Source organism: Juglans regia, chromosome 13 (assembly GCF_001411555.2).
Source record: "Juglans regia cultivar Chandler chromosome 13, Walnut 2.0, whole genome shotgun sequence".
NCBI lineage: Eukaryota > Viridiplantae > Streptophyta > Magnoliopsida > Fagales > Juglandaceae > Juglans > Juglans regia.
The window spans coordinates 33,747,856-33,774,881 of record NC_049913.1 but is presented as its reverse complement, the minus strand read 5'-3'; the positions used below and the strand labels follow the sequence as shown (position 1 = coordinate 33,774,881).

The 27,026-nt window shown below is 37.0% G+C and overlaps 3 protein-coding genes across 3 annotated transcripts; 2 read left to right on the top strand and 1 right to left on the bottom strand.

Annotated features, from left to right (window-relative positions):
- The first annotated feature begins 7,872 nt into the window (after window positions 1-7,872).
- On the top strand, window positions 7,873-9,222 carry LOC109020482. The gene is made up of 2 exons (XM_035684394.1): window positions 7,873-8,379; window positions 8,608-9,222. Exons 1-2 carry the CDS (start codon window positions 7,873-7,875, stop codon window positions 9,220-9,222), a joined length of 1,122 nt encoding a protein of 373 aa, XP_035540287.1.
- A 2,032-nt stretch (window positions 9,223-11,254) lies between these two features.
- On the bottom strand, window positions 11,255-13,961 carry LOC118344165 (G-type lectin S-receptor-like serine/threonine-protein kinase LECRK4). Its single transcript, XM_035684111.1, has one exon. The coding sequence runs from the start codon at window positions 13,915-13,917 to the stop codon at window positions 11,446-11,448; it is 2,472 nt and encodes an 823-aa protein (XP_035540004.1). The 5' UTR covers window positions 13,918-13,961; the 3' UTR covers window positions 11,255-11,445.
- Window positions 13,962-23,064: 9,103 nt separating this feature from the next.
- On the top strand, window positions 23,065-24,474 carry LOC118344249. Its single transcript, XM_035684393.1, has one exon. The coding sequence runs from the start codon at window positions 23,065-23,067 to the stop codon at window positions 24,472-24,474; it is 1,410 nt and encodes a 469-aa protein (XP_035540286.1).
- Window positions 24,475-27,026: the final 2,552 nt, after the last annotated feature.

Genomic DNA, 27,026 nt, shown 5'->3' with positions numbered 1-27,026 from the left:
CTGTTTCTGGTCATCGATGTGGATTTTTTTCTTAGAAAATCGACAAACTTTATACATGACTTTCATCCTAGAAAGCTCTATATATATATATATATATATATATATATATGATCTATAGCACCTGAGATTTCGGTCTTTCAAAGGGCTAATTCATTACTTGCACATATTCAATGCCATTTACTTCTTCTTGACTGTGGGATAGCATTAACTTGAAAGTCATGACTCACCGCTCGAGCTTGCGTTATATATATTAATTGGCTGATCATTTAACAAATTGGTTGTTCGTAAATATTAATATAATTGGTTCAAATATTAAAGTGGTCAAATTTATAAAGTTAGCTTGACGTACGTACTCAAGTACTTAGACTTGTGAATGCAATTTGTGAATAATAATAAAATAGTTTGAGTTAAAATATTTTATTAGATTTCACATAGAAAATGAGTGAGAAAATGTTTAATAAAAATATTATAAAGTTAAAAACTAATTGAATGTAATGAAGCTAATGATTTTCTTCTATTTGCATATATCGCAATTAATGGAAATGACGTGCATGACTAGTAAGAAACTTTAGTCACTCGTAGCTAGAAAAGGCTGGACATACAGGAATGGATTAATACAGTGAAGAAGACCTACAAAGATCATAAAGAAGCATGGGAATCAGGCACATGGAAGGAAGGCTAAATACGTACCACCCCCATGGGGATACTTCAAACTCAATTCTAATGTCATCCGCGCACGTTCGTTCGGGAGGATTTCCAAAATGCTAGCAGCTATATGCCACACGTACGACATCAAGAGCTGGACTGAACGGAGCGAGCCATCTTGACAACCCAAGCATGGTCGGGAGAAGTCAAAGTCGCACACATGGCAATCAACAATGCAACGAGGCCCAAAATAGATAACCTGATACTAGAAGGCAAGTTATCACAACTATCCAAAATGAATAACTCTATCCAAATGAAGAATAGCCCTCGTAATCAAGGATGTTATCATTAAGAGTTACGCTATAAATCAGCAACTGTTCCGGCCACCCTACACTTGATGTGGATTTTATCATTTTATTTTTAATGCTGAAACGTTGTTTTGAGGGAGAAGAAATATGCATTTCGAATTTAGTAGCATCCCGCATCATTTTGAACCTCCTCTGCCCAATACCCCACATTGCCCCCACCCTCTGCCCATTGCCACCCCGCGATGCCCCTCCCTCTGTCCAACGCTACCGGCCTGTCATTTGCTCCTCGGTCTGCCCAACGCCGCCCCACGTTCACTCCTCCCTCTGCCCAGCTCCCTGTGGTCTCCAATTCGAGTTGAAGTGTGGTTGAGCTCTGTTGACACCTGGTACTGAGTCTTCTCATCAGATATAGCTTTCATTCAACTGGATAATTTCAAACTCCTTGAACTTCGGATACATACTCTCATGACTTATCTAAGATATTATCTAATAATCATTTAATTCAAATTAAATATTCCTAGATAAAGATAAAATATTTACATTCATCCAATCTCAACAATCTCCCAACTTAGATAAATCTTTATTATCCTAGTCATCTAATCATAGCCAATCAATCTGAGTCTCAAGTGGTGGTTGAAGGTTGATTCCTTGTGACCTATCTTTGTAGGAAGGTAGGGGATTCATAATTTCATAGGAAAAATGCTTTAATTTTGGGTCGTTAGATCAAACTTGTGCTCACAGACTTTGACTATTTTGGATATTTTAATCCATGCAAGTCATCTTTGGGAGTGTACGACCTGGGAAGACATGTAATTGGTGGCCTTTTTTTAATTTCTAATTTGATGTGTTTTTTCCTTAATTTTCGATAATTTAATGTGGCCTGTTGACTGTATTTTAATCTAAGGACGAGATAAGCCAATGTACGTGCATTTGCTGAATGGCATCAGTGTTGTGAACGAGACAATAGAAGATAAAACAAGTGATTTTTTTATGAAGCTTTGATTGTAAGGCTGCATTTGGATGTTGAGTAGACTTCAGCTGAATTCAGTTCTTTATGAATAGTAATGAGTTGAATAGTGGAAAGAGTTATGTGGGATCCATCTAAACTGAATTTAAACCGTATTTAGATATTAAGATGAGTTTAATACTTTTTACGAGAAATCAAAAAAAGTTGCTGGTCTCATGTATAAAGATGTGTTAAGTTAAAAACGGTTGTGGGTTCCACGTGTAAGGAAGTTTTAATCGATTTGAGATGAGTTTAGTAATTTGAGAGATGAGTTTAATTAGTAATTTGAGAGTTCGGTATTTGGATATTAAACTTAACTTAAAATTAAACTGAACTCAAATGAGTCTTGCAACCAAACGCAGCTAGAGCCCTTTTAGAAAAAAATAATGATATACCCATAATTATTTTTTTATATTAAATATATTTTTGTAAAATTATATTATTTTTATAAATTATTTTTTAAAAAAATATATCTCTTATTTAAAATATGATTGTGTAAAAGATTGGTATATATATAGGGGCGAAAGATTATCTTAAGAGAACTTGTACATGTAGTCTTGACCTTTGAAGCAAAGATTCAAATTAGTTAATTCCCTTTTCAATTACTTTAAACATACTCTAGACGAGTCAAAGAATCATATTTTAATACTCAATGAGACTGGAATAACTTCTTTGACTCTATTTTCGTTTTTATTTTTATATTACGATATTTGTTTTCCACTTTTTTTTATTATTGTTTTATTCGTAATTTAAGGAAGAAATATTGATTTTTTTTTTCTGCTAAAAAATGGTACTGAAAATATATTTATTTCTTCTTCTACTATTTATTTAAAGGGGAATTGTGTTTTACCTGTATTATGTTGTCGACTTTTCAGAACTTGTATATATAATTACCAACTAATGTTCTATTAAATATATTTTTAGTTTATGAAAATCAAAATTGTCGACAATTTCAAAGTGTCATATTAGAATAGTCAAATTAGCATCCAAATTTTCAAAGCAGGCCAGGATCAGAATTAAATAGCCTAGGTTTTGGCTGGACGAACATGATCTCTGACATTTTACCCGATAATGGTTAATTTCCAATTGAGAAGTGTTGTATACAAAAAATAAATTATAAAAAATAAATCTACAAACAGATGTAGTTTTATAGGATCTATTAGATCTACTTTACAATAAAAATAATTTTATAATTTGATGTACCATATAAAGTTATATCAGTTTATATGTTTATTTTTATGTAATTTCTTTATATCTAAAGTATTTTCCTTAATTTATACAAAATTGAAACTATCAAATTCAAGTACTGAATTAAATAGAATATTAAAATTTTAAGAAGTTTTCAGTGTTGTTGAAAAGAATCGAAACAAAAAGTTGTGCTCAGAAAAGAAATTTTCTTCCCAAATAGGGGGAAAAGAAAAAACCCTTTTTTCTTCTTGGTTAATGTTTCTTAGCATGCATGTTGGTCTCCTCGTGCATTTATATATGTGTGTGGTTTGAGTCAACGTAGAGTTGCTTAATGGGAAAAAATTACTGTAATAAGTCAGACGATACTACTCCTTGAGCTCTGCTAGGGTTACCAGTAACAAATGCGTACAGCCGGGGGCCAGGCGAGCTCCTCGGCTCTACCTGCCCTCCGTTCTTTCGCGGACATGGTGGCGAACGCTCCACAACCGATACCGGTAGTTGAGATACCATTGAGACCCCCGAAAGTTTTGGATGGAGAAATTTATATTAGTTTTTCCAAGGATGAAATTACGAAGTCGGCTGAACCGTTCATATTTTCTCTAGTATTAAAATTCTTGAGGAATTGTCCATCCCTGGATGACATTCGGTCTTGTATTCGAAGAAGATGGGGGCTTGTAGATCAGCCTGTAGTTTCGTCAATGGCGGCGCCCAGGTCGGTGTTTGTAAGGTTTGCAAATGAAGGGGATTTTAAGATGGCAATATCCAGAGAGTCTTCTGAAATGAAGGGAGTCTCGTACTGTGCGTTCCATTGGTCGACGGACTACATGGAAGATACAGAGTCCCCAGTGGTTCCTGTATGGATTTCGCTCCCTGGCTTGCCTCTGAATATGTTTCATGAATCGTTTCTGGAAAATATAATCTTACCTATAGGAAAATATGTAAGAAGTGATAACTGTACTAGATGTGCTACTCGCACGGATGCGGCTCGTGTTTGCATGGAAATGAACGCAAATAAGGATCCTATTGAATCGATTTGGATTGGGGTGCCTCATCAAAAGGGCAGTCGTTTGCAAAAGATTATCTATGAAAATCTCCAAGCGTATTGCAGGCTCTGTAAAACGCAGGGGCATAACATATCGAAATGTCGAAAAGCTGGTGTCCAGGATGGAAAGAACATAAATCTGGAGGGGAATAAGGCTAGGAGTAGAAGGATTTACAAGGAAAAGGAACTAAATGAAAAAGAAACGGGACAAATTCCTTTGGTGATGGGTTCGGAAATGGAAAAAGGGAAGGAGCTGATCTCCTCCGTTCAGATTGAAAACAGGCTATTCATAGAGGAACTAGAGGAGGGGGAGCTTCAGACTCAAAAAGTGATGCTAGAAACAGGGGAGGGGAGCACTTTTGCGGCAAGGTTTGAAACACAGCCCGATAGTGATATCCCAATAACTCAACTGGAAGCGGATAGGCAGTTTACAAGTCACAGAGGAGATCCACCTGGTCGAGGATTGTGAGGCTCTAGTTCAGGACATGGTGACTGAGAAGTCGATCAAAAATAGTGATGAAGCAGAGGGAGGTATAAGGGAGGTGGTTATGGTGGAAAAGATGGCAGGAATTTTTGAATCCTTAGATGAGGCGAGATTATTGCAAGAGAAAGAGATAGCAAAAGAACCAGAAGATGAAAATAATTTCGTTTCTTTAGATGAGGCCAGATGGTCAGAGGAGATAGTGGTGCAAGTCGAGAATGATGAAGCTGATTGTGATGAGGGGAAGGAAATTGAAGATGAAGGGGAGGCTCAGGGCTCGTTATCAGAAGGTGAGAAAGTGGAGAATGTATTGCACAGAAGCAAAGAAAAAGATTTTTATTCCGATCTAGAGAGGAATGAGCAGTAGAGAAAAAGTGAAAGAATTAGAAGTTCTAAACGGGTTCCTAGCAGACCTGTTCGTTTTAATCTATAATGTGTAGTGTTATTTATTGGAATATACGAGGTTTGAACACCTCGAAGTAGAGGCTGGGTAAGATGTTGAGGAAATTTAATCCGAAAGTTGTGGCGTTGGCAGAGCATTTTCAAACGGAAGAAGTAATGAGGAAGTTGGTGTGGGATTTTCATTTTGCGGATGGAATTTCAAACAGTGCGGAAGGAGGTAAATTATGGCTGTTATGGACCCAGGGAATTGGCTGTCAAGTGATTGCAAAATCTAACCAACATATCACAGTAGTAATTGAGGAAAACAATAGGAGGATGAGGCTCTCCGTGGTGTACGCCAAGTGTTTGAGACAAGAGAGAAGGCAGCTTTGGCAAGAAATAAGTGACATCCCAAGCCCTGCAGATGATTGGGTGGTGGTGGGAGATTTTAACATAATACGGTCAGATGCGGAAAGAAGAGGGGGACGTCCCAGATCAGCAGCGGCAATGGAAGAGTTTAATCATTTCATTAATCTCGGTGGGTTGCAGGAGATGACGTTCATGGGGGAGCCTTTTTCTTGGTGTAATGGGCATGCCAGTTTAACGAGAAGCTGGGCGAGGTTGGACAGGATCTTGATGAATAATTCATGCGCTACCAACTACCCATCCGCATGCATGGAATACCTCTCACGCTCATCATCAGATCATGCACCAATGGTAATGTGGCTTGATAAACCGTCGACACGATACGGCCCATCGCCATTCAGATTCCAGGAAATGTGGACGAGACATGAGGATTTCTTAAATTGTGTCAAAACGGTATGGGAGGAAGAAGCAATGGGGAATGGGCTGTGGAAGTTGGCATGCAAACTAAAAAAGCTGAGGGTGGCGCTCAAAAAATGGAATGTAAATGTCTTTGGTTGGACACACACACATATCGACCAGTTGGAAAAGGAGATAGTCGATTTGGACTCCATACTTCAAGTGGAGAGCTCTGAGGAGGTTGATTCGGCTTTGTTGGTAGCTAAACTGGAGCTGGCAGAGTGGACACGTAGAGAGGAAGTGAGATTGTCACAGATTGCAAAGCAACGGTGGGTTGAGGTAGGGGATGTTAATGCTCATTTTTTTCGTAGTCTGAAAAACAAAGGTAGTAAATGGATCCGAGATATGACTCTAGAGGACGGACGTCGGATTTGTTCTCCAGAAGCAGTACATGAAGAAGCGGTGAATTATTTTTTTGCATTCATGGGAGGTAGAAATTGTAGGCCTTGTCCGGATTTGTCACCATGGATAAAAAAAGAAATTTCAGAGCAGAAAAATAGCAGTTTGTGTGCGCTCCCTTCAATCCAAGATATCAAGGAGACAGTATTTTCTATTCCAATAGATAGCTCACCTGGTCCGGATGGTTTTACGTCGGGTTTTTATAAAAGTTGTTGGTGGTTAATAGAGGGGGATGTGGTGGAAGCAGTGTGGGATTTTTTCAGAGGGAGTGAATTACCTAGGTTCTACTCCTCATCTTATCTAGTTCTGATTCCGAAGGTTCCCAACCCTACAAGTTTTGAGAAGTTCAGGCCAATTAGCCTTTGTTCTGTAATTTATAAAGTATGCTCAAAATTTCTAGTGAGAAGATTAGTGCCGATATTGTCCAAAAAAATCTCTCAAGAACAAGACGCCTTTATTCCCGGTAGAAGTATTCTGGAAAATGTCAGCCTAACACAGGAATTGATTCAAAGCTTGAATAAAAAAGTCAGAGGAGGTAATGTAATGATTAAGGTGGATTTCGCAAAAGCTTATGATAGCATTGACTGGGAGTTCCTTTTACAGGTGTTGGATGCTTTTGGTTTTTCATCTCAGTTTCGGGACCTGGTAAAACAATGTGTAACGAAAGTATGGTTTTCTGTGGTGATGAATGGAACGGTAAAGGGATTTTATAAGGGGGGAAGGGGGTTGCAGCAAGGAGACCCCTTATCCCCAATTTTGTTCTTTCTAGTGGAAGAAACTCTTTCAAGACTCTTAAAAGAGAAATTCAAAATGGGATGATTGGAAGGTTCTCACATCCAAGGGGGGCGCCAATGATATCCCACCTTCTATATGCAGATGACATGGTTATTTTTGCTAATGGGGCGAAAAAAAGGGGTTAAAACAATTATGGATTGTCTGAAAAAATATGAGGTTTGGTCGGGGCAGGCAGTGAATAATCATAAATCGGCGATATACTTCTCGAAGCATATTATAAGGGCAAGAAGGCGTTCCAGCTTAAGAACTACGGGGTTTGTGCAAGGTACGTTTCCCTTTAAATATTTAGGAGTCCCAATTGTTTCTGGTAGATTACTGAATAGACATTTGGAGGAGTTGTTGGGAAAAATTAAGAGTTTGATTGAAGGGTGGAAGGCTCGGATGTTATCAAAAGGGGCGAGATTAATTTTTCTTAGGCATGTACTCTCAAGTTTTCTAGTTCATCTTCTGTCCGTGATTCCTATACCCAAGGTAACTATTGTGTCATTGCATCGTGCGTTTAGTGCATTCTTATGGGGTATGGAAAATGGGAAGGAAAAAAAAATGGGTAGCTTGGGAAAAAATATGCAAACCATTGGAGGAGGGAGGAGTTGGGCTGAGATGTTTAAGCGAAGTTCAAAAAGCTTTAAACATGAAGTTTGCGTGGAAAGCTCTCGCGGATAAGTCACTATGGGCTTCCTTTTTTCGAGCTAAATATATTAAAGAAAGCCATATCTCCTTGGTAAATCCAATGAGGGGTTCGGGGTTTTGGCGTATGGTGATGAGAAGTATTCCGGAGGTATTATAACACTCTAGATGGCGTGTTATGGATGGGGATGTGTCCTTGTGGTGGGATAAGTGGTCCCCGTTAGAGCCATTGGGAGTTCTTAGTACTAATATATCGATGCCGAGGTTATCCATAAAAGATTGTAAGTTGGATTTGGGGTGGAATGAAGAATTACTAACAAATTTACTGGGAAGGGAAAAGGCCTTGGAAGTACTGATGCAGTTGGGAAATAGTAGACAAGGCCTGGATAAACTGATCTGGATGGGAAATCCAGATGGAAAAGTTTCGATGAAAAATGCATGGGAAAAGACGAGAAGAAGGGCACCAGCGCTTTCATGCTTTAATTGGATCTGGAACTCGTGTCTCCCAAAAAACATTTCTATGACCATGTGGCAAGCTAACCATGAGGGTCTTCCAGTAGATGACAATCTGAGAAAAGTGGCGGCTCCAATTGTATCAAAATGTGTTTGCTGTGAATCTGGAGCCTATGAAGACATGGATCATGTTCTGTCAAGAGGAGAAGTGGCGCAGTATGTATGGCGAAAGGTCTCGAATCAGTTGGGCATGGGTTTTGTTCATTCCGTTTCATGGAAACAGAGAGTTGGATGGTGGTAAAACAGAGCAAAAAAATCCTCTGCTCGGGGGATGTTGCTTGGTTTAATTCCTTCAATTGTCACTTGGCAGATTTGGTTATGGAGATGTAAAAAAAAAATGGAAGGGGTGGCTAGTCCGAAAGAGACTCTTTGGAGGCAAATAATCTACTGGATTTCTTAGGTTGGTTTAAAACTCAAAGCAGCAGAAAAATGGAATAAAGTAGATGATGCAGTTTTGATGGATCTCGGGGTCCCTATTAAACACAAAACAAGGAAAGAAGTAAGGCTGGTTGGCTGGAAGAAACCGAGAGATGGATGGTACAAGCTAAACACGGACGGATGCAGCTTGGGAAATCCGAGAAGATTGGGTGTAGGAGGAGTCATACGGGATGAAAAAGGGGATCTCAGGTTGGCATATGCGGAGGAAATTCCTGAAGGTACAAACAATAATGCTGAATTAATTTCTTTACTTCATGGGCTTCGGCATTGCAGAGATATGGGATTACAATTGGTTGAAGTGGAAATGGATTCAAACATTTTAGTCAATTGGCTGAGGAAAAGTATTTGTGGTATTTGGTACCTAGAAGACTTTTGGGAGGAGATAATGCAATTGTTAAGTTCAATAAGGTACACAGTTCAGCATATTTATAGAGAAGGAAATGCATTGGCTGATAGCCTGGCTAAGTTGGGTGCCGCTGGAAGCTATTGTCGTTGGAGAAACTCGGTGGATCTGCCAACACAGTTAAAAGGGATTTATCGTGTAGAAAAGGCTGGCTTACCGGCGTTAAGAATTTGATAGTTTATTGTGGTTTGTCTGTGGGGTTAAGGCATTTTCATTGTAGTATGTTTTGGTTTGTTTGGTTGTTAAGGTTTTCCTCCGCCACAAGTGAGGTTTTTTAATATAGTTGTGGGAGGAGGTCATCAACATGTGACCTCGTCTCTTATACAAAAAAAAAATAGAGTTGCTTAAAAATGACGTATAAATCCATTAGGGTTTAATTTAGGATAGGTTTGGATAGTAAGTTGAAATGAGATGAGTTAAGATAAAAATTGAAAGTTGAATAAAATATTATTAGAATATTATTTTTTAATATTATTATTGTTTTGATATTTGAAAAACTTGAAATATTGTTTATTATATTTTATGTGAAAATTTGATAAAGTTGTAATGATTAGATGAAATGTATTGTGAAGACTTTTGTATCCAAACCGGACCTAGAGTACTATTTCTGGTCATCGATGTGGATTTTTTTCTTAGAAAATCGACAAACTTATACACTCTCATCCTAAAAGGCCATATATGTATTATCTATAGCGCAACTGAGATTTCGGTCTTTCAAAAGGCTAATTCATTACTTGCACATATTCAATGCCATTTACTTCTTCTTGACTGTGGGATAGCATTAACTTGAAAGTCATGACTCACCGCTCGAGCTTGCGTTATATATATTTGGCTGATCATTTAATAAATTGGTTGTTCGTAAATAATTGATTCAAATATTAAACGAGTTAAATTTATAAAGTTAGCTTGACTCAACTTAGACTTGTGAATGATTTTTGAATATTAGTAAAATAATTTGAATTAAAATATTTTAATGGATTTTGCATAGGAAATGAGAGAGAAAATGTTGTATAAAAATATTATAAAGTTAAAAAAACTATTTCAATATAATTATTAATTTCTAATTTAATTTTCTCGCAAATTTATATCATATATGAGATTAATTCCAAATCAATCTCAACTATACTCTCACTGTGATAATTAATCTACCGAGTTAGTCGCATGCAAAAATAATTTCTTCCTAGATTGAAGAAATCAATTCGAGCAAATCGTAACAATGAACTAATCAGGCTCAGACTACTTGATCCTTCATTTTATCACATTCAAAAAATTTGAAGACTAATTCCTAAAATTAGCCTAGCAAATACTAGTGATAAAATAGGCTTATACAACTACATGTAATCACAATACATGCACAAAAATAATCACATTTAATCCAAATAATTATTATTCACCAAAAAATAATAATCTAGGCAATTTATAACGTAAAATAAAATGTCTTATAAGCTTTGTATACCAATATTAGAAATACTAGATCAAGGTACACAGCGGAAACGATATTACCTCGTCGGAAATATCTTGGATCTACTGCAATTATTACACAGATTCTTCGTCATCGTTGTTGTTCATCTGTAATATCTCGTATTGATGGTGGAGTGTGCTACATGGTAAAACCAGGATAACGCTTACAAATTCTCCAACCTAGATGTCAGAACTAGAGAAAACTTGCTTGTAAAGCAAGTGTCTAATCCGCAAGTGTCTAGCCATTGACTAGTTATTAAGGGTCAGCCATCAAGGCTCATAATCCCAAGAGAAGGGGAATGGGTGCAAGTATAAGTGGCCCTTTTATTAGACTAACAAGTTAATAGTCATTCAATCGCCAAATCAACTATATATAATATATATATGCTCAATTGATAGCGTAAATTAATTAAGAAGACTAGATTTTAAAGCAAAAAATTCAGCAGAAGTACTATTATTAGTAGTAGTCCTGCAATCACAACAAATTCAAAGCCACGGGAATTACTGTCTGCATTGAGTTGGGCTGCCAAATCCAAGACCACTTTTTCATTGGATAGTTTCTTCACAAGACTATGCCGGATCAAAATGCCTTCAAACAGAAATACAAAAATGCGATCGGATTCCTTTGGAAACAATGAACGATTTGGACAGATAATAAAGAAAATCAGCATAAACAACTAAGAAATATCGATACAGCAATCGTAAATTCAAATCTTTATAAGAACACAATTATCAAATTCCTACCTAAAACATAGTCTTTTTAATCTCCATGAAATAGCCACAACTATGTAAGTGATTCAACACTTACTGCTTATTATTTGACAGAACAGTTATGCAATCTGAGAGGTAGAAGCTAAATAATTCAAGGATTACAACCAATAATACTTGATAGATATTATATCTGTATTAGTTGAAAATCCTGCCTGCCTAGGATGACTAACGATCGGATCCGGAAATTGAGCTGTAGAGGAAAGGACAAGGAGGTGCAGAAACCTCAAGAATGCCTTCTAGCATATGAGTGACTTCTCTCATGGATGGCCTCATTGATGGCAGATCCTGAACACACCAAATTGCCACTTTCACCAACTTCTGCACCTGCTTCAGATCACTCAAAGCCTCTTCATCATTTTCCACCAATTTCTCCAACTTCCCTTTGCTATAGCATTCGTAAGCCCATTCGATTAGTATTGTCGCCTTCTCCATCTCAATTTCCACACATCTTCTGCAACAAATGATCTCCAACAGCATGACTCCAAAACTATAGACATCCACCTTTACAGTGACAGGTGTGTTCCTGAACCACTCTGGTGCAACATACCCTTTAGTCCCCCTGATTCCGGTGACAGTGCGAGTCTGGTGGTTCATCAATAGCTTTGCCAATCCGAAGTCTGAAATTTTGGGAGTAAAAGAATCGTCCAAGAGTATGTTTTGAGGCTTTATGTCGCAGTGAATGATTTGCGTGCTGCATTCTTCATGCAAGTACACAAGACCTTTAGCAATTCCTGATGCAATCTGAATTCTTCGTTGCCAACTTGGTCTTAACACCCCAAAGAGAAAACTCGACAACGAGCCATTGTACATAAGCTCGTACACCAAAAGTCGGTGTTCACCTTCGTCACAGTAGCCAAGCAACCGGACCAGATTCTTATGGTGAGTTTGGCCGATCACAGTCACCTCAGTTTTGAACTCCTTCTCTCCATCCTTCAAAACTTTGTCTAATTTCTTGACTGCAACTTTTTTGCTGTAACTCGATACTAATACCCCTTTGTAAACATTGCCAAAAGAACCCCTACCCAATTCTTCTTTGAACCCATCAGTGGCTTCTTCAAGATCTTTGTATGTAAAAGAACGTAAATTCATCTCTGGGTCTTTTGTGTTTAAGACACTGTAGAAGTTTGGTAGTTTTCGTTTCCACAAGCAACAGACAACTAGAAAAATTGAAGCTAAAGAAAAGAAGTTAAAAAATACAGATGCGCCTAGGAGTACAGTGAGGGTCAATATTTCTTTATTCTGCTTTCCTCTGCCGGGATTCGGACGATTCGGATTCTGGGAAAAGCTATTATATTCTGATTTCATTGTCTTGAACAAAGCTTTTCTGTCGATGGTACTCCTGTTCAATCTGCCGTTAGAAAGCGGTAATTTCTTCTTCCAACATCTTCCTATACCATCATTATACTTTGGGTCCTGGAAAATGGCGACTGCACAAAAACAATCACGCAGGCAAGATGTCCTGCATTCATATTCTGTTGTAGGTTGCAGCAGGTCGTAGTCAGCTAAAGGCCAATCCACGAACTCCATCTCCAATAATTCATAGTATTCCTCTGCAATCACAGATCCCTTCTGGTCACATTCCTGCATATAGCTTATATTGTCTGGTTTGCAGCCACCATACTTGTCGTTTACATCCTTGAGAGAAAACCCAGGGGCGCATTGGCAATTTATCTTACTATATGGAGCCAATGCACAGATACTGTTATACCCACAAGGGCCACTTCCAAAAGTGTCAAAAATGTTGAGGCAGACGTTTTCAGGAACAAACCTGACAGTGGACCAGCTTTGGTTGCTATTATTGAATTTCTTTGGGTGAGCATAGAGTCGGAGAACTCCATCAAAATCGAGTGTTACCCTGTAGTATGAATCTTCCCCATTGACCGCGCTCTCTGATGTAAGGTTTGATATATTTCCACTTGGCGAGCTCCTGATTTGTAGATAGCCTGACTTGTCCAATATCAGCTCTGAAACGTTCTGATCTCTATAGTAAGCGCCGTAAGGGTTTTTGGTATATACATCGATTTGATTAAGCATCAGATCATAATTATCAGTTAAACGGAGCTGAAATTTACCCTGCTGGTAATTACTTTCGGATCGACTAGACAAAAGGCTGTTCCCAACACCGAATACTTGGGCTGGTAAAATGGTGTTGGTCGGATTCTTGAAGCTCTCCCATATGATGCTTGAGTTTGTGCTCATTATCACCAAGTTTCCAGTGTCGAGCATGGCCCCGTGTGATACAGGCTCATTTCCTCTGTTGTCGGAACCCCACAAGTACAACCCATCTGATTTTGTGAGCACAAGCTGTCCGGCGGTGGTTAGCTTCACGATTGAATCTCGGTCTGCTGGGTGATCTCTGTTTGCAGACCAAACAATGGTTTTGTCTGGTATCTTAGCGAACCAGATTGCGAGAAGGAACTGGTCTTCTTGACCTGGAAGGCTGCGGAATCCGAATGCAAAATCTCCAGATGGTGAAGTGGGCCAAGGGAAGCTGTCATTAGTGGCAACGAGATAAAAACCCACAGTTACGTTGTGAAAAGCTTGAGAAATTGCAGAAGGAATATGGGAGACCATAACAAGGACAAGAAGAAGAAGAAGCAAAGGACGATGAATATGAGCATGAAGTGTTGGAGCCATTGGCAAAAGAAAGAAAACCAATCTGAGTCTAAGGTGATGGTCGAGGGTTGATTTCTTGTAGGAAGGTAGGCCAAAGATTCATAATTTATAGGAAAAAATAAAAATGCTTTTGGGTCGTTAGATCAAACTTGTGCTCTCAGACTTTGACTGTTTTGGATATATTAATCCGTGCAAGTCATCTTTTTGGAAATTGGGAGTGTACGACCTGGGAGGACACGTAATTGGTGTCCCTTTGACAAATAAAAAATAAAAAAATCCCACCGGAGTCCCGAGCGTGTATTTTTTTTTTAATTAAAGAAGTATTTTTTAATAATATTCTAAATTTATTATAATTTTTAAAAATATTTAAAGTGTTAAAAAATATATATATAAAAAATAACTTAAAAAATAATACATAAAAAAATGAGCTGGGAGCCTGGCGGTGCCTCTAACATTTTTCTTTTTATAAATATTTAATGTTTTTAAATAATGTCGCCTGTTGACTATATTTTAATCTTACGACAGATAAGCCAATGTGCTTTTGACTGAATGGCATCACTACTGTTGTGAACGAGACAATTGAAGATAAAACAAGTACTGATTTTTCTGTGAAGGTTTGATTGTAAACCTGCGTTTGAGGATGTGTTTGGATGTTGAAGTAAATTGAATTAAATTGAGTTAAGTTGAGATGATAAAATATTGTTAGAATATTATTTTTTAATATTATTATTATTTTGAGATTTGAAAAAGTTGAATTGTTTATTATATTTTATATTGAAATTTGAAAAAATTGTAATGATGAGTTGATATGAGTTTGGTAACCAAACTCACCCTGAATGTTGAACAGTTGAGTTTAGTTCTTTATATATAATAATGAATTGAATAGTAGAGAGAGTTATATAATATCAATTTAAATTGAATTTAAAATATGTATCGATATTAAAATGAGTTTAATATTTTTATAGAAAGTTGAAAAATGTTGTGTGTCTCACGTATAAAGATGTGTTAAGTTAAAAAAGATTGTAGGTCCTACATGTAAGAAGGTTTTGAGTTGAGATGAATTTATTTGAGAGTTAAGTTTTTAGATGTTAGATTTAACTTAAAATTAGACTGAATTCAACTGAGTTTTGCAACAACCTAAAACTATAGAGTTGTTTTAGAAAAAATAATGAAAAACCTATAATTATTTTATAATTATTTCTATAATTACTTTTTATATTAAATATATTTTTTTAAAATGATATTATTTTTAAAAAAAATATATCTCTTATTTAAAATATGATTGTGTAAAAAGTTGTGAAAATTATTTCATGTATATTAATTTTTCCTTTAGAAAATATGAAACTTTAGAGACTGGTATAACATGAATACTTGAGCAACTATGGGGTGGTTCTTAAGGTTTTCTTTTTTTTTTATTTTTATTTTAAATATAAAATATATTTCTTTATTATCAACATTTAATTTTAAAAAAAGTAATTTCTTTTTTTAAGAAATTTCAAGGTTCAGACATGGTAGTCTATGATTTTTCTACATATTTTTTAACAATAAAAATCTAACAGACGATCCTTTTAATTAATTAATCCATCCTCAAGTTATTTCTCAAAAAAAAAAAAAAAAAGAGATAACATTCTAAATTTAAATAACAAGGTATTTAGGCAATTGTTTGACCAAAACTTTTAGACCGAGTTTGGTCAAACAGATGAGACGAGATGAAAAATTTGTGAATAGTAATGAAATAGTTTGAACTAAGATGTTGTATATAATTTTGAGAAATGAGAGAGAAGAAGTTGAATAAATAAAAAAAATAGTTAGATTATAATTTTTAATGTAAATTTTATTTTGGGATTTGAAAAATTTGAATTGTTTTTTATATTTTGAAATTGATAATTTTTGTGTTTTATTGTTTGGAGTCTATACTTCTATTATTGGAAATTTGATTTTTAGTAGCAAGACCTCACTCCCTAACCTTCTAGGTGTGGGTTGTGACATATAACCACCCTCACTTTCTAGATCTACATCAAAGTCTATTGTTCATATGAGCGAAATTATAGTGAGACTATAACGATGAGATTTCAATAAATCCTTATAAGTTAAGAGCTATGATAAGGCATACAACATATTTGTTGAAAAGAAATATGTAGGAAAATGGATATTTGAAAATCCAAGCAATGATGCCAACTCGCCAAGGAAAGGAATCGAGCAACCAATATTCACTTTAGGGTATGAAGCACCCCGAATCAATAGTAATAAATGCTTATGTGCATGCTTTTAAATTCGAAATCAATGAAGAAACCAAGCATATATTAACTATAATCTCAAAATATTGAGCGAATATATAATTTCCAACACTATAAACATTTTTCATATCCAATACTTCAACACAAAACTCATGAACTTGAGAACCCCAATCACTCCATTTAACCAAGTCAAATATCTCAAACCATTTTTCATTGTTATGAATGCACCACAACTTCCCCTATAATGATTGTGTGCACACTTTGGCTCCCTTCGCCACACCACAAATAATGACTGTGCATGTGACTTTGTAATAAGCGACACTTGGATTCGCATATCCGTTCTTCACTACAGCGTCCTCTAGCATCGGCTAGCAAAGAGACAATGACTTACAATCCTAGAACATTACCATCTCGATCGAGCATGTTGATTGCCCGGCATCAACCGAGAGGATGTCACTCTGTTATTATATGCTATTAAGTGACTATGAGAGGTACACCAAGATAATGCCACTTCTCAGCTTGGGGTCGTGAAACACACACTCACCTGCCCTTTCGTTAAAACAATCAACATCACTAAAAACGTTTATGAACTAGTATCTTAGCTCAAGAAATGTGTTCAGGCTCTAATCTAGTACTCTTTCAAAAAAGTGGAAAAACGTTTAGGAACATTTGCTTGGACTTGTTGTTTGTTGCTTGCCATTTACTTTGATTAAACAAACATGAATAATTACAATAGTACTGGTACGTTTGAATTCATGGACTTGGGAAGGGCAATTTAGATTTGGTCTCTTCCATTTGTTCTGACTTAGTGGTCATTAGATTGTGAAACAACAGAATTTTTCTATGTTTCATTGTATTTTGAAGACAGTTTTGCCTTAACCCATTACATATATACCCTTTTCAATCACTTTAAACATACTCTAGAGGAGTCAAAGAATCATACTGAATGGACTATTAAAATAAATGTCCTTTGGGATGGCTAATTTAATCAATGAGACTGGAATATTAACGTACTGCTTTGCCTCTATTTTCGTTTTTATTTTTATATTACGATATTTTTTTTTCCACTTTTTTTTATTATTGTTTTATTGGTAATTTAATGAACAAATATTGATTTTTTTTTTCTGCTAAAAAATGGAGAAAATATATTTATTTCTTCTTCTACTATTTATTTAAAGGGGAATTTTCGTTTACCTGTATTATATTGCTAACTGTTCAGAACTTGTATATTATATATTACCACCTAATGTTTTATTAAATATATTTTTAGTTTTTTGAAAATCATAATTGACAATTTCAAAGTGTCATATGAGAATAGTCAAATTAGCATATTGCATCCAAATTTTCAAAGCAGGCCAGCCGGATTAAATAGCCTAGCTAGGTTTTGGCTGGACGAACACGTGATCTTTGACATTTAATTACCCAATAATAATGGTACTACTTAATATCCATTTATTAATGTAAAATAGATTAGAGGATCATCTCGATGATCAACCTTTAAATCGATTTTGTAAGATTAATTTTAAGAAGTTTTCAGAGTTGTTGAAAAGAATCGAAACAAAAAAGTTGTGCTCAGAAAATAAATTTAATTTCTTCCCAAACAGGGAAAAAAAAACCCTTTTTTTCTTCTTGGTTAATGTTTCTTAGCATGCATGCTGCTCTCCTCGTGCATTTATATATATATATATGTGTGTCTGTGGTTTGAGTCAACATATATAGAGTTGCTTAAAAATGACGTATAAATCCACTAGTACTGTTTCTGGTCATCGATGTGGATTTTTTTCTTAGAAAATCGACAAACTTTATACATGACTTTCATCCTAGAAAGCTCTCTCTCTCTATATATATATATATATATATATATATATATATATGATCTATAGCACCTGAGATTTCGGTCTTTCAAAGGGCTAATTCAATACTTGCACATATTCAATGCCATTTACTTCTTCTTGACTGTGGGATAGCATTAACTTGAAAGTCATGACTCACCGCTCGAGCTTGCGTTATATATATTAATTGGCTGATCATTTAACAAATTGGTTGTTCGTAAATATTAATATAATTGGTTCAAATATTAAAGTGGTCAAATTTATAAAGTTAGCTTGACGTACGTACTCAAGTACTTAGACTTGTGAATGCAATTTGTGAATAATAATAAAATAGTTTGAGTTAAAATATTTTATTAGATTTCACATCGAAAATGAGTGAGAAAATGTTTAATAAAAATATTATAAAGTTAAAAACTAATTGAATGTAATGAAGCTAATGATTTTCTTCTATTTGCATATATCGCAATTAATGGAAATGACGTGCATGACTAGTAAGAAACTTTAGTCACTCGTAGCTAGAAAAGGCTGGACATACAGGAATGGATTAATACAGTGAAGAAGACCTACAAAGATCATAAAGAAGCATGGGAATCAGGCACATGGAAGGAAGGCTAAATACGTACCACCCCCATGGGGATACTTCAAACTCAATTCTAATGTCATCCGCGCACGTTCGTTCGGGAGGATTTCCAAAATGCTAGCAGCTATATGCCACACGTACGACATCAAGAGCTGGACTGAACGGAGCGAGCCATCTTGACAACCCAAGCATGGTCGGGAGAAGTCAAAGTCGCACACATGGCAATCAACAATGCAACGAGGCCCAAAATAGATAACCTGATACTAGAAGGCAAGTTATCACAACTATCCAAAATGAATAACTCTATCCAAATGAAGAATAGCCCTCGTAATCAAGGATGTTATCATTAAGAGTTACACTATAAATCAGCAACTGTTCCGGCCACCCTACACTTGATGTGGATTTTATCATTTTATTTTTAATGTTGAAACGTTGTTTTGAGGGAGAAGAAATATGCATTTCGAATTTGGTAGCATCCAGCATCATTTTGAACCTCCTCTGCCCAATACCCCACATTGCCCCCACCCTCTGCCCATTGCCACCCCGCGATGCCCCTCCCTCTGTCCAACGCTACCGGCCTGTCATTTGCTCCTCGGTCTGCCCAACGCCGCCCCACGTTCACTCCTCCCTCTGCCCAGCTCCCTGTGGTCTCCAATTCGAGTTGAAGTGTGGTTGAGCTCTGTTGACACCTGGTACTGAGTCTTCTCATCAGATATAGCTTTCATTCAACTGGATAATTTCAAACTCCTTGAACTTCGGATACATACTCTCATGACTTATCTAAGATATTATCTAATAATCATTTAATTCAAATTAAATATTCCTAGATAAAGATAAAATATTTACATTCATCCAATCTCAACAATCTCCCAACTTAGATAAATCTTTATTATCCTAGTCATCTAATCATAGCCAATCAATCTGAGTCTCAAGTGGTGGTTGAAGGTTGATTCCTTGTGACCTATCTTTGTAGGAAGGTAGGGGATTCATAATTTCATAGGAAAAATGCTTTAATTTTGGGTCGTTAGATCAAACTTGTGCTCACAGACTTTGACTATTTTGGATATTTTAATCCATGCAAGTCATCTTTGGGAGTGTACGACCTGGGAAGACATGTAATTGGTGGCCTTTTTTTAATTTCTAATTTGATGTGTTTTTTCCTTAATTTTCGATAATTTAATGTGGTCTGTTGACTGTATTTTAATCTAAGGACGAGATAAGCCAATGTACGTGCATTTGCTGAATGGCATCAGTGTTGTGAACGAGACAATAGAAGATAAAACAAGTGATTTTTTTATGAAGCTTTGATTGTAAGGCTGCATTTGGATGTTGAGTAGACTTCAGCTGAATTCAGTTCTTTATGAATAGTAATGAGTTGAATAGTGGAAAGAGTTATGTGGGATCCATCTAAACTGAATTTAAACCGTATTTAGATATTAAGATGAGTTTAATACTTTTTACGAGAAATCAAAAAAAGTTGCTGGTCTCATGTATAAAGATGTGTTAAGTTAAAAACGGTTGTGGGTTCCACGTGTAAGGAAGTTTTAATCGATTTGAGATGAGTTTAGTAATTTGAGAGATGAGTTTAATTAGTAATTTGAGAGTTCGGTATTTGGATATTAAACTTAACTTAAAATTAAACTGAACTCAAATGAGTCTTGCAACCAAACGCAGCTAGAGCCCTTTTAGAAAAAAATAATGATATACCCATAATTATTTTTTTATATTAAATATATTTTTGTAAAATTATATTATTTTTATAAATTATTTTTTAAAAAAATATATCTCTTATTTAAAATATGATTGTGTAAAAGATTGGTATATATATAGGGGCGAAAGATTATCTTAAGAGAACTTGTACATGTAGTCTTGACCTTTGAAGCAAAGATTCAAATTAGTTAATTCCCTTTTCAATTACTTTAAACATACTCTAGACGAGTCAAAGAATCATATTTTAATACTCAATGAGGCTGGAATAACTTCTTTGACTCTATTTTTGTTTTTATTTTTATATTACGATATTTGTTTTCCACTTTTTTTTATTATTGTTTTATTCATAATTTAAGGAAGAAATATTGATTTTTTTTTTTCTGCTAAAAAATGGTACTGAAAATATATTTATTTCTTCTTCTACTATTTATTTAAAGGGGAATTGTGTTTTACCTGTATTATGTTGTCGACTTTTCAGAACTTGTATATATAATTACCAACTAATGTTCTATTAAATATATTTTTAGTTTATGAAAATCAAAATTGTCGACAATTTCAAAGTGTCATATTAGAATAGTCAAATTAGCATCCAAATTTTCAAAGCAGGCCAGGATCAGAATTAAATAGCCTAGGTTTTGGCTGGACGAACATGATCTCTGACATTTTACCCGATAATGGTTAATTTCCAATTGAGAAGTGTTGTATACAAAAAATAAATTATAAAAAATAAATCTACAAACAGGTGTAGTTTTATAGGATCTATTAGATCTACTTTACAATAAAAATAATTTTATAATTTGATGTACCATATAAAGTTATATCAGTTTATATGTTTATTTTTATGTAATTTCTTTATATCTAAAGTATTTTCCTTAATTTATACAAAATTGAAACTATCAAATTCAAGTATTGAATTAAATAGAATATTAAAATTTTAAGAAGTTTTCAGTGTTGTTGAAAAGAATCGAAACAAAAAGTTGTGCTCAGAAAAGAAATTTTCTTCCCAAATAAGGGGAAAAGAAAAAACCCTTTTTTCTTCTTGGTTAATGTTTCTTAGCATGCATGTTGGTCTCCTCGTGCATTTATATATGTGTGTGGTTTGAGTCAACGTAGAGTTGCTTAATGGGAAAAAATTACTGTAATAAGTCAGACGATACTACTCCTTGAGCTCTGCTAGGGTTACCAGTAACAAATGCGTACAGCCGGGGGCCAGGCGAGCTCCTCGGCTCTACCTGCCCTCCGTTCTTTCGCGGACATGGTGGCGAATGCTCCACAACCGATACCGGTAGTTGAGATACCATTGAGACCCCCGAAAGTTTTGGATGGAGAAATTTATATTAGTTTTTCCAAGGATGAAATTACGAAGTCGGCTGAACCGTTCATATTTTCTCTAGTATTAAAATTCTTGAGGAATTGTCCATCCCTGGATGACATTCGGTCTTGTATTCGAAGAAGATGGGGGCTTGTAGATCAGCCTGTAGTTTCGTCAATGGCGGCGCCCAGGTCGGTGTTTGTAAGGTTTGCAAATGAAGGGGATTTTAAGATGGCAATATCCAGAGAGTCTTCTGAAATGAAGGGAGTCTCGTACTGTGCGTTCCATTGGTCGACGGACTACATGGAAGATACAGAGTCCCCAATGGTTCCTGTATGGATTTCGCTCCCTGGCTTGCCTCTAAATATGTTTCATGAATCGTTTCTGAAAAATATAATCTTACCTATAGGAAAATATGTAAGAAGTGATAACTGTACTAGATGTGCTACTCGCACGGATGCGGCTCGTGTTTGCATGGAAATGAACGCAAATAAGGATCCTATTGAATCGATTTGGATTGGGGTGCCTCATCAAAAGGGCAGTCGTTTGCAGAAGATTATCTATGAAAATCTCCCAGCGTATTGCAGGCTCTGTAAAACGCAGGGGCATAACATATCGAAATGTCGAAAAGCTGGTGTCCAGGATGGAAAGAACATAAATCTGGAGGGGAATAAGGCTAGGAGTAGAAGGATTTACAAGGAAAAGGAACTAAATGAAAAAGAAACGGGACAAATTCCTTTGGTGATGGGTTCGGAAATGGAAAAAGGGAAGGAGCTGATCTCCTCCGTTCAGATTGAAAACAGGCTATTCATAGAGGAACTAGAGGAGGGGGAGCTTCAGACTCAAAAAGTGATGCTAGAAACAGGGGAGGGGAGCACTTTTGCGGCAAGGTTTGAAACACAGCCCGATAGTGATATCCCAATAACTCAACTGGAAGCGGATAGGCAGTTTACAAGTCACAGAGGAGATCCACCTGGTCGAGGATTGTGAGGCTCTAGTTCAGGACATGGTGACTGAGAAGTCGATCAAAAATAGTGATGAAGCAGAGGGAGGTATAAGGGAGGTGGTTATGGTGGAAAAGATGGCAGGAATTTTTGAATCCTTAGATGAGGCGAGATTATTGCAAGAGAAAGAGATAGCAAAAGAACCAGAAGATGAAAATAATTTCGTTTCTTTAGATGAGGCCAGATGGTCAGAGGAGATAGTGGTGCAAGTCGAGAATGATGAAGCTGATTGTGATGAGGGGAAGGAAATTGAAGATGAAGGGGAGGCTCAGGGCTCGTTATCAGAAGGTGAGAAAGTGGAGAATGTATTGCACAGAAGCAAAGAAAAAGATTTTTATTCCGATCTAGAGAGGAATGAGCAGTAGAGAAAAAGTGAAAGAATTAGAAGTTCTAAACGGGTTCCTAGCAGACCTGTTCGTTTTAATCTATAATGTGTAGTGTTATTTATTGGAATATACGAGGTTTGAACACCTCGAAGTAGAGGCTGGGTAAGATGTTGAGGAAATTTAATCCGAAAGTTGTGGCGTTGGCAGAGCATTTTCAAACGGAAGAAGTAATGAGGAAGTTGGTGTGGGATTTTCATTTTGCGGATGGAATTTCAAACAGTGCGGAAGGAGGTAAATTATGGCTGTTATGGACCCAGGGAATTGGCTGTCAAGTGATTGCAAAATCTAACCAACATATCACAGTAGTAATTGAGGAAAACAATAGGAGGATGAGGCTCTCCGTGGTGTACGCCAAGTGTTTGACACAAGAGAGAAGGCAGCTTTGGCAAGAAATAAGTGACATCCCAAGCCCTGCAGATGATTGGGTGGTGGTGGGAGATTTTAACATAATACGGTCAGATGCGGAAAAAAGAGGGGGACGTCCCAGATCAGCAGCGGCGATGGAAGAGTTTAATCATTTCATTAATCTCGGTGGGTTGCAGGAGATGACGTTCATGGGGGAGCCTTTTTCTTGGTGTAATGGGCATGCCAGTTTAACGAGAAGCTGGGCGAGGTTGGACAGGATCTTGATGAATAATTCATGCGCTACCAACTACCCATCCGCATGCATGGAATACCTCTCACGCTCATCATCAGATCATGCACCAATGGTAATGTGGCTTGATAAACCGTCGACACGATACGACCCATCGCCATTCAAATTCCAGGAAATGTGGACGAGACATGAGGATTTCTTAAATTGTGTCAAAACGGTATGGAAGGAAGAAGCAATGGGGAATGGGCTGTGGAAGTTGGCATGCAAACTAAAAGAGCTGAGGGTGGCGCTCAAAAAATGGAATGTAAATGTCTTTGGTTGGACACACACACATATCGACCAGTTGGAAAAGGAGATAGTCGATTTGGACTCCATACTTCAAGTGGAGAGCTCTGAGGAGGTTGATTCGGCTTTGTTGGTAGCTAAACTGGAGCTGGCAGAGTGGACACGTAGAGAGGAAGTGAGATTGTCACAGATTGCAAAGCAACGTTGGGTTGAGGTAGGGGATGTTAATGCTCATTTTTTTTGTAGTCTGAAAAACAAAGGTAGTAAATGGATCCGAGATATGACTCTAGAGGACGGACGTCGGATTTGTTCTCCAGAAGCAGTACATGAAGAAGCGGTGAATAATTTTTTTGCATTCATGGGAGGTAGAAATTGTAGGCCTTGTCCGGATTTGTCACCATGGATAAAAAAAGAAATTTCAGAGCAGGAAAATAGCAGTCTGTGTGCGCTCCCTTCAATCCAAGATATCAAGGAGACAGTATTTTCTATTCCAGTAGATAGCTCACCTGGTCCGGATGGTTTTACGTCGGGTTTTTATAAAATTTCTTGGTGGTTAATAGAGGGGATGTGGTGGAAGCAGTGTGGGATTTTTTCAGAGGGAGTGAATTACCTAGGTTCTACTCCTCATCTTATCTAGTTCTGATTTCGAAGGTTCCCAACCCTACAAGTTTTGAGAAGTTCAGGCCAATTAGCCTTTGTTCTGTAATTTATAAAGTATGCTCAAAATTGCTAGTGAGAAGATTAGTGCCGATATTGTCCAAAAAAATCTCTCAAGAACAAGGCGCCTTTATTCCCGGTAGAAGTATTCTGGAAAATGTCAGCCTAACACAGGAATTGATTCAAAGCTTGAATAAAAAAGTCAGAGGAGGTAATGTAATGATTAAGGTGGATTTCGCAAAAGCTTATGATAGCATTGACTGGGAGTTCCTTTTACAAGTGGTTTTTCATCTCAGTTTCGGGACCTGGTAAAACAATGTGTAACGAAAGTATGGTTTTCTGTGGTGATGAATGGAACGGTAAAGGGATTTTATAAGGGGGGAAGGGGGTTGCAGCAAGGAGACCCCTTATCCCCAATTTTGTTCTTTCTAGTGGAAGAAACTCTTTCAAGACTCTTAAAAGAGAAATTCAAAATGGGATGATTGGAAGGTTCTCACATCCAAGGGGGGCGCCAATGATATCCCACCTTCTATATGCAGATGACATGGTTATTTTTGCTAATGGGGCGAAAAAAAGGGGTTAAAACAATTATGGATTGTCTGAAAAAATATGAGGCTTGGTCGGGGCAGACAATGAATAATCATAAATCGGCGATATACTTCTCGAAGCATATTATAAGGGCAAGAAGGCGTTCCAGCTTAAGAACTACGGGGTTTGTGCAAGGTACGTTTCCCTTTAAATATTTAGGAGTCCCAATTGTTTCTGGTAGATTACTGAATAGACATTTGGAGGAGTTGTTGGGAAAAATTAAGAGTTTGATTGAAGGGTGGAAGGCTCGGATGTTATCAAAAGGGGCGAGATTAATTTTTCTTAGGCATGTACTCTCAAGTTTTCTAGTTCATCTTCTGTCCGTGATTCCTATACCCAAGGTAACTATTGTGTCATTGCATCGTGCGTTTAGTGCATTCTTATGGGGTATGGAAAATGGGAAGGAAAAAAAAATGGGTAGCTTGGGAAAAAATATGCAAACCATTGGAGGAGGGAGGAGTTGGGCTAAGATGTTTAAGCGAAGTTCAAAAAGCTTTAAACATGAAGTTTGCGTGGAAAGCTCTCGCGGATAAGTCACTATGGGCTTCCTTTTTTCGAGCTAAATATATTAAAGAAAGCCATATCTCCTTGGTAAATCCAATTAGGGGTTCGGGGTTTTGGCGTATGGTGATGAGAAGTATTCCGGAGGTATTACAACACTCTAGATGGCGTGTTATGGATGGGGATGTGTCCTTGTGGTGGGATAAGTGGTCCCCGTTAGAGCCATTGGGAGTTCCTAGTACTAATATATCGATGCCGAGGTTATCCATAAAAGATTGTAAGTTGGATTTGGGGTGGAATGAAGAATTACTAACAAATTTACTGGGAAGGGAAAAGGCCTTGGAAGTACTGATGCAGTTGGGAAATAGTAGACAAGGCCCAGATAAACTGATCTGGATGGGAAATCCAGATGGAAAAGTTTCGATGAAAAATGCATGGGAAAAGACGAGAAGAAGGGCACCAGCGCTTTCATGCTTTAATTGGATCTGGAACTCGTGTCTCCCAAAAAACATTTCTATGACCATGTGGCAAGCTAACCATGAGGGTCTTCCAGTACATGACAATCTGAGAAAAGTGGCGGCTCCAATTGTATCAAAATGTGTTTGCTGTGAATCTGGAGCCTATGAAGACATGGATCATGTTCTGTCAAGAGGAGAAGTGGCGCAGTATGTATGGCGAAAGGTCTTGAATCAGTTGGGCATGGGTTTTGTTCATTCCGTTTCATGGAAACAGAGAGTTGGATGGTGGTAAAACAGAGCAAAAAAATCCTCTGCTCGGGGGATGTTGCTTGGTTTAATTCCTTCAATTGTCACTTGGCAGATTTGGTTATGGAGATGTAAAAAAAAAAAATGGAAGGGGTGGCTAGTCCGAAAGAGACTCTTTGGAGGCAAATAATCTACTGGATTTCTTAGGTTGGTTTAAAACTCAAAGCAGCAGAAAAATGGAATAAAGTAGATGATGCAGTTTTGATGGATCTCGGGGTCCCTATTAAACACAAAACAAGGAAAGAGGTAAGGCTGGTTGGCTGGAAGAAACCGAGAGATGGATGGTACAAGCTAAACACGGACGGATGCAGCTTGGGAAATCCGAGAAGATCAGGTGTAGGAGGAGTCATACGGGATGAAAAATGGGATCTCAGGTTGGCATATGCGGAGGAAATTCCTGAAGGTACAAACAATAATGCTGAATTAATTTCTTTACTTCATGGGCTTCGGCATTGCAGAGATATGGGATTACAATTGGTTGAAGTGGAAATGGATTCAAACATTTTAGTCAATTGGCTGAGGAAAAGTATTTGTGGTATTTGGTACCTAGAAGACTTTTGGGAGGAGATAATGCAATTGTTAAGTTCAATAAGGTACACAATTCAGCATATTTATAGAGAAGGAAATGCATTGGCTGATAGCCTGGCTAAGTTGGGTGCCGCTGGAAGCTATTGTCGTT

Excerpts from the sequence above, each read along its gene's own strand:
- LOC118344165 (XM_035684111.1), bottom strand. The coding sequence starts at position 13,917 with ATGGCTCCAACACTTCATGCTCATATTCATCGTCCTTTGCTTCTTCTT.
- LOC109020482 (XM_035684394.1), top strand. The coding sequence starts at position 7,873 with ATGGATGGGGATGTGTCCTTGTGGTGGGATAAGTGGTCCCCGTTAGAG. Across the intron at positions 8,380-8,607 it reads CGCAGTATGTATGGCGAAAG|GTTGGTTTAAAACTCAAAGC; the intron begins GTCTCGAATCAG and ends TGGATTTCTTAG.
- LOC118344249 (XM_035684393.1), top strand. The coding sequence starts at position 23,065 with ATGTTGAGGAAATTTAATCCGAAAGTTGTGGCGTTGGCAGAGCATTTT.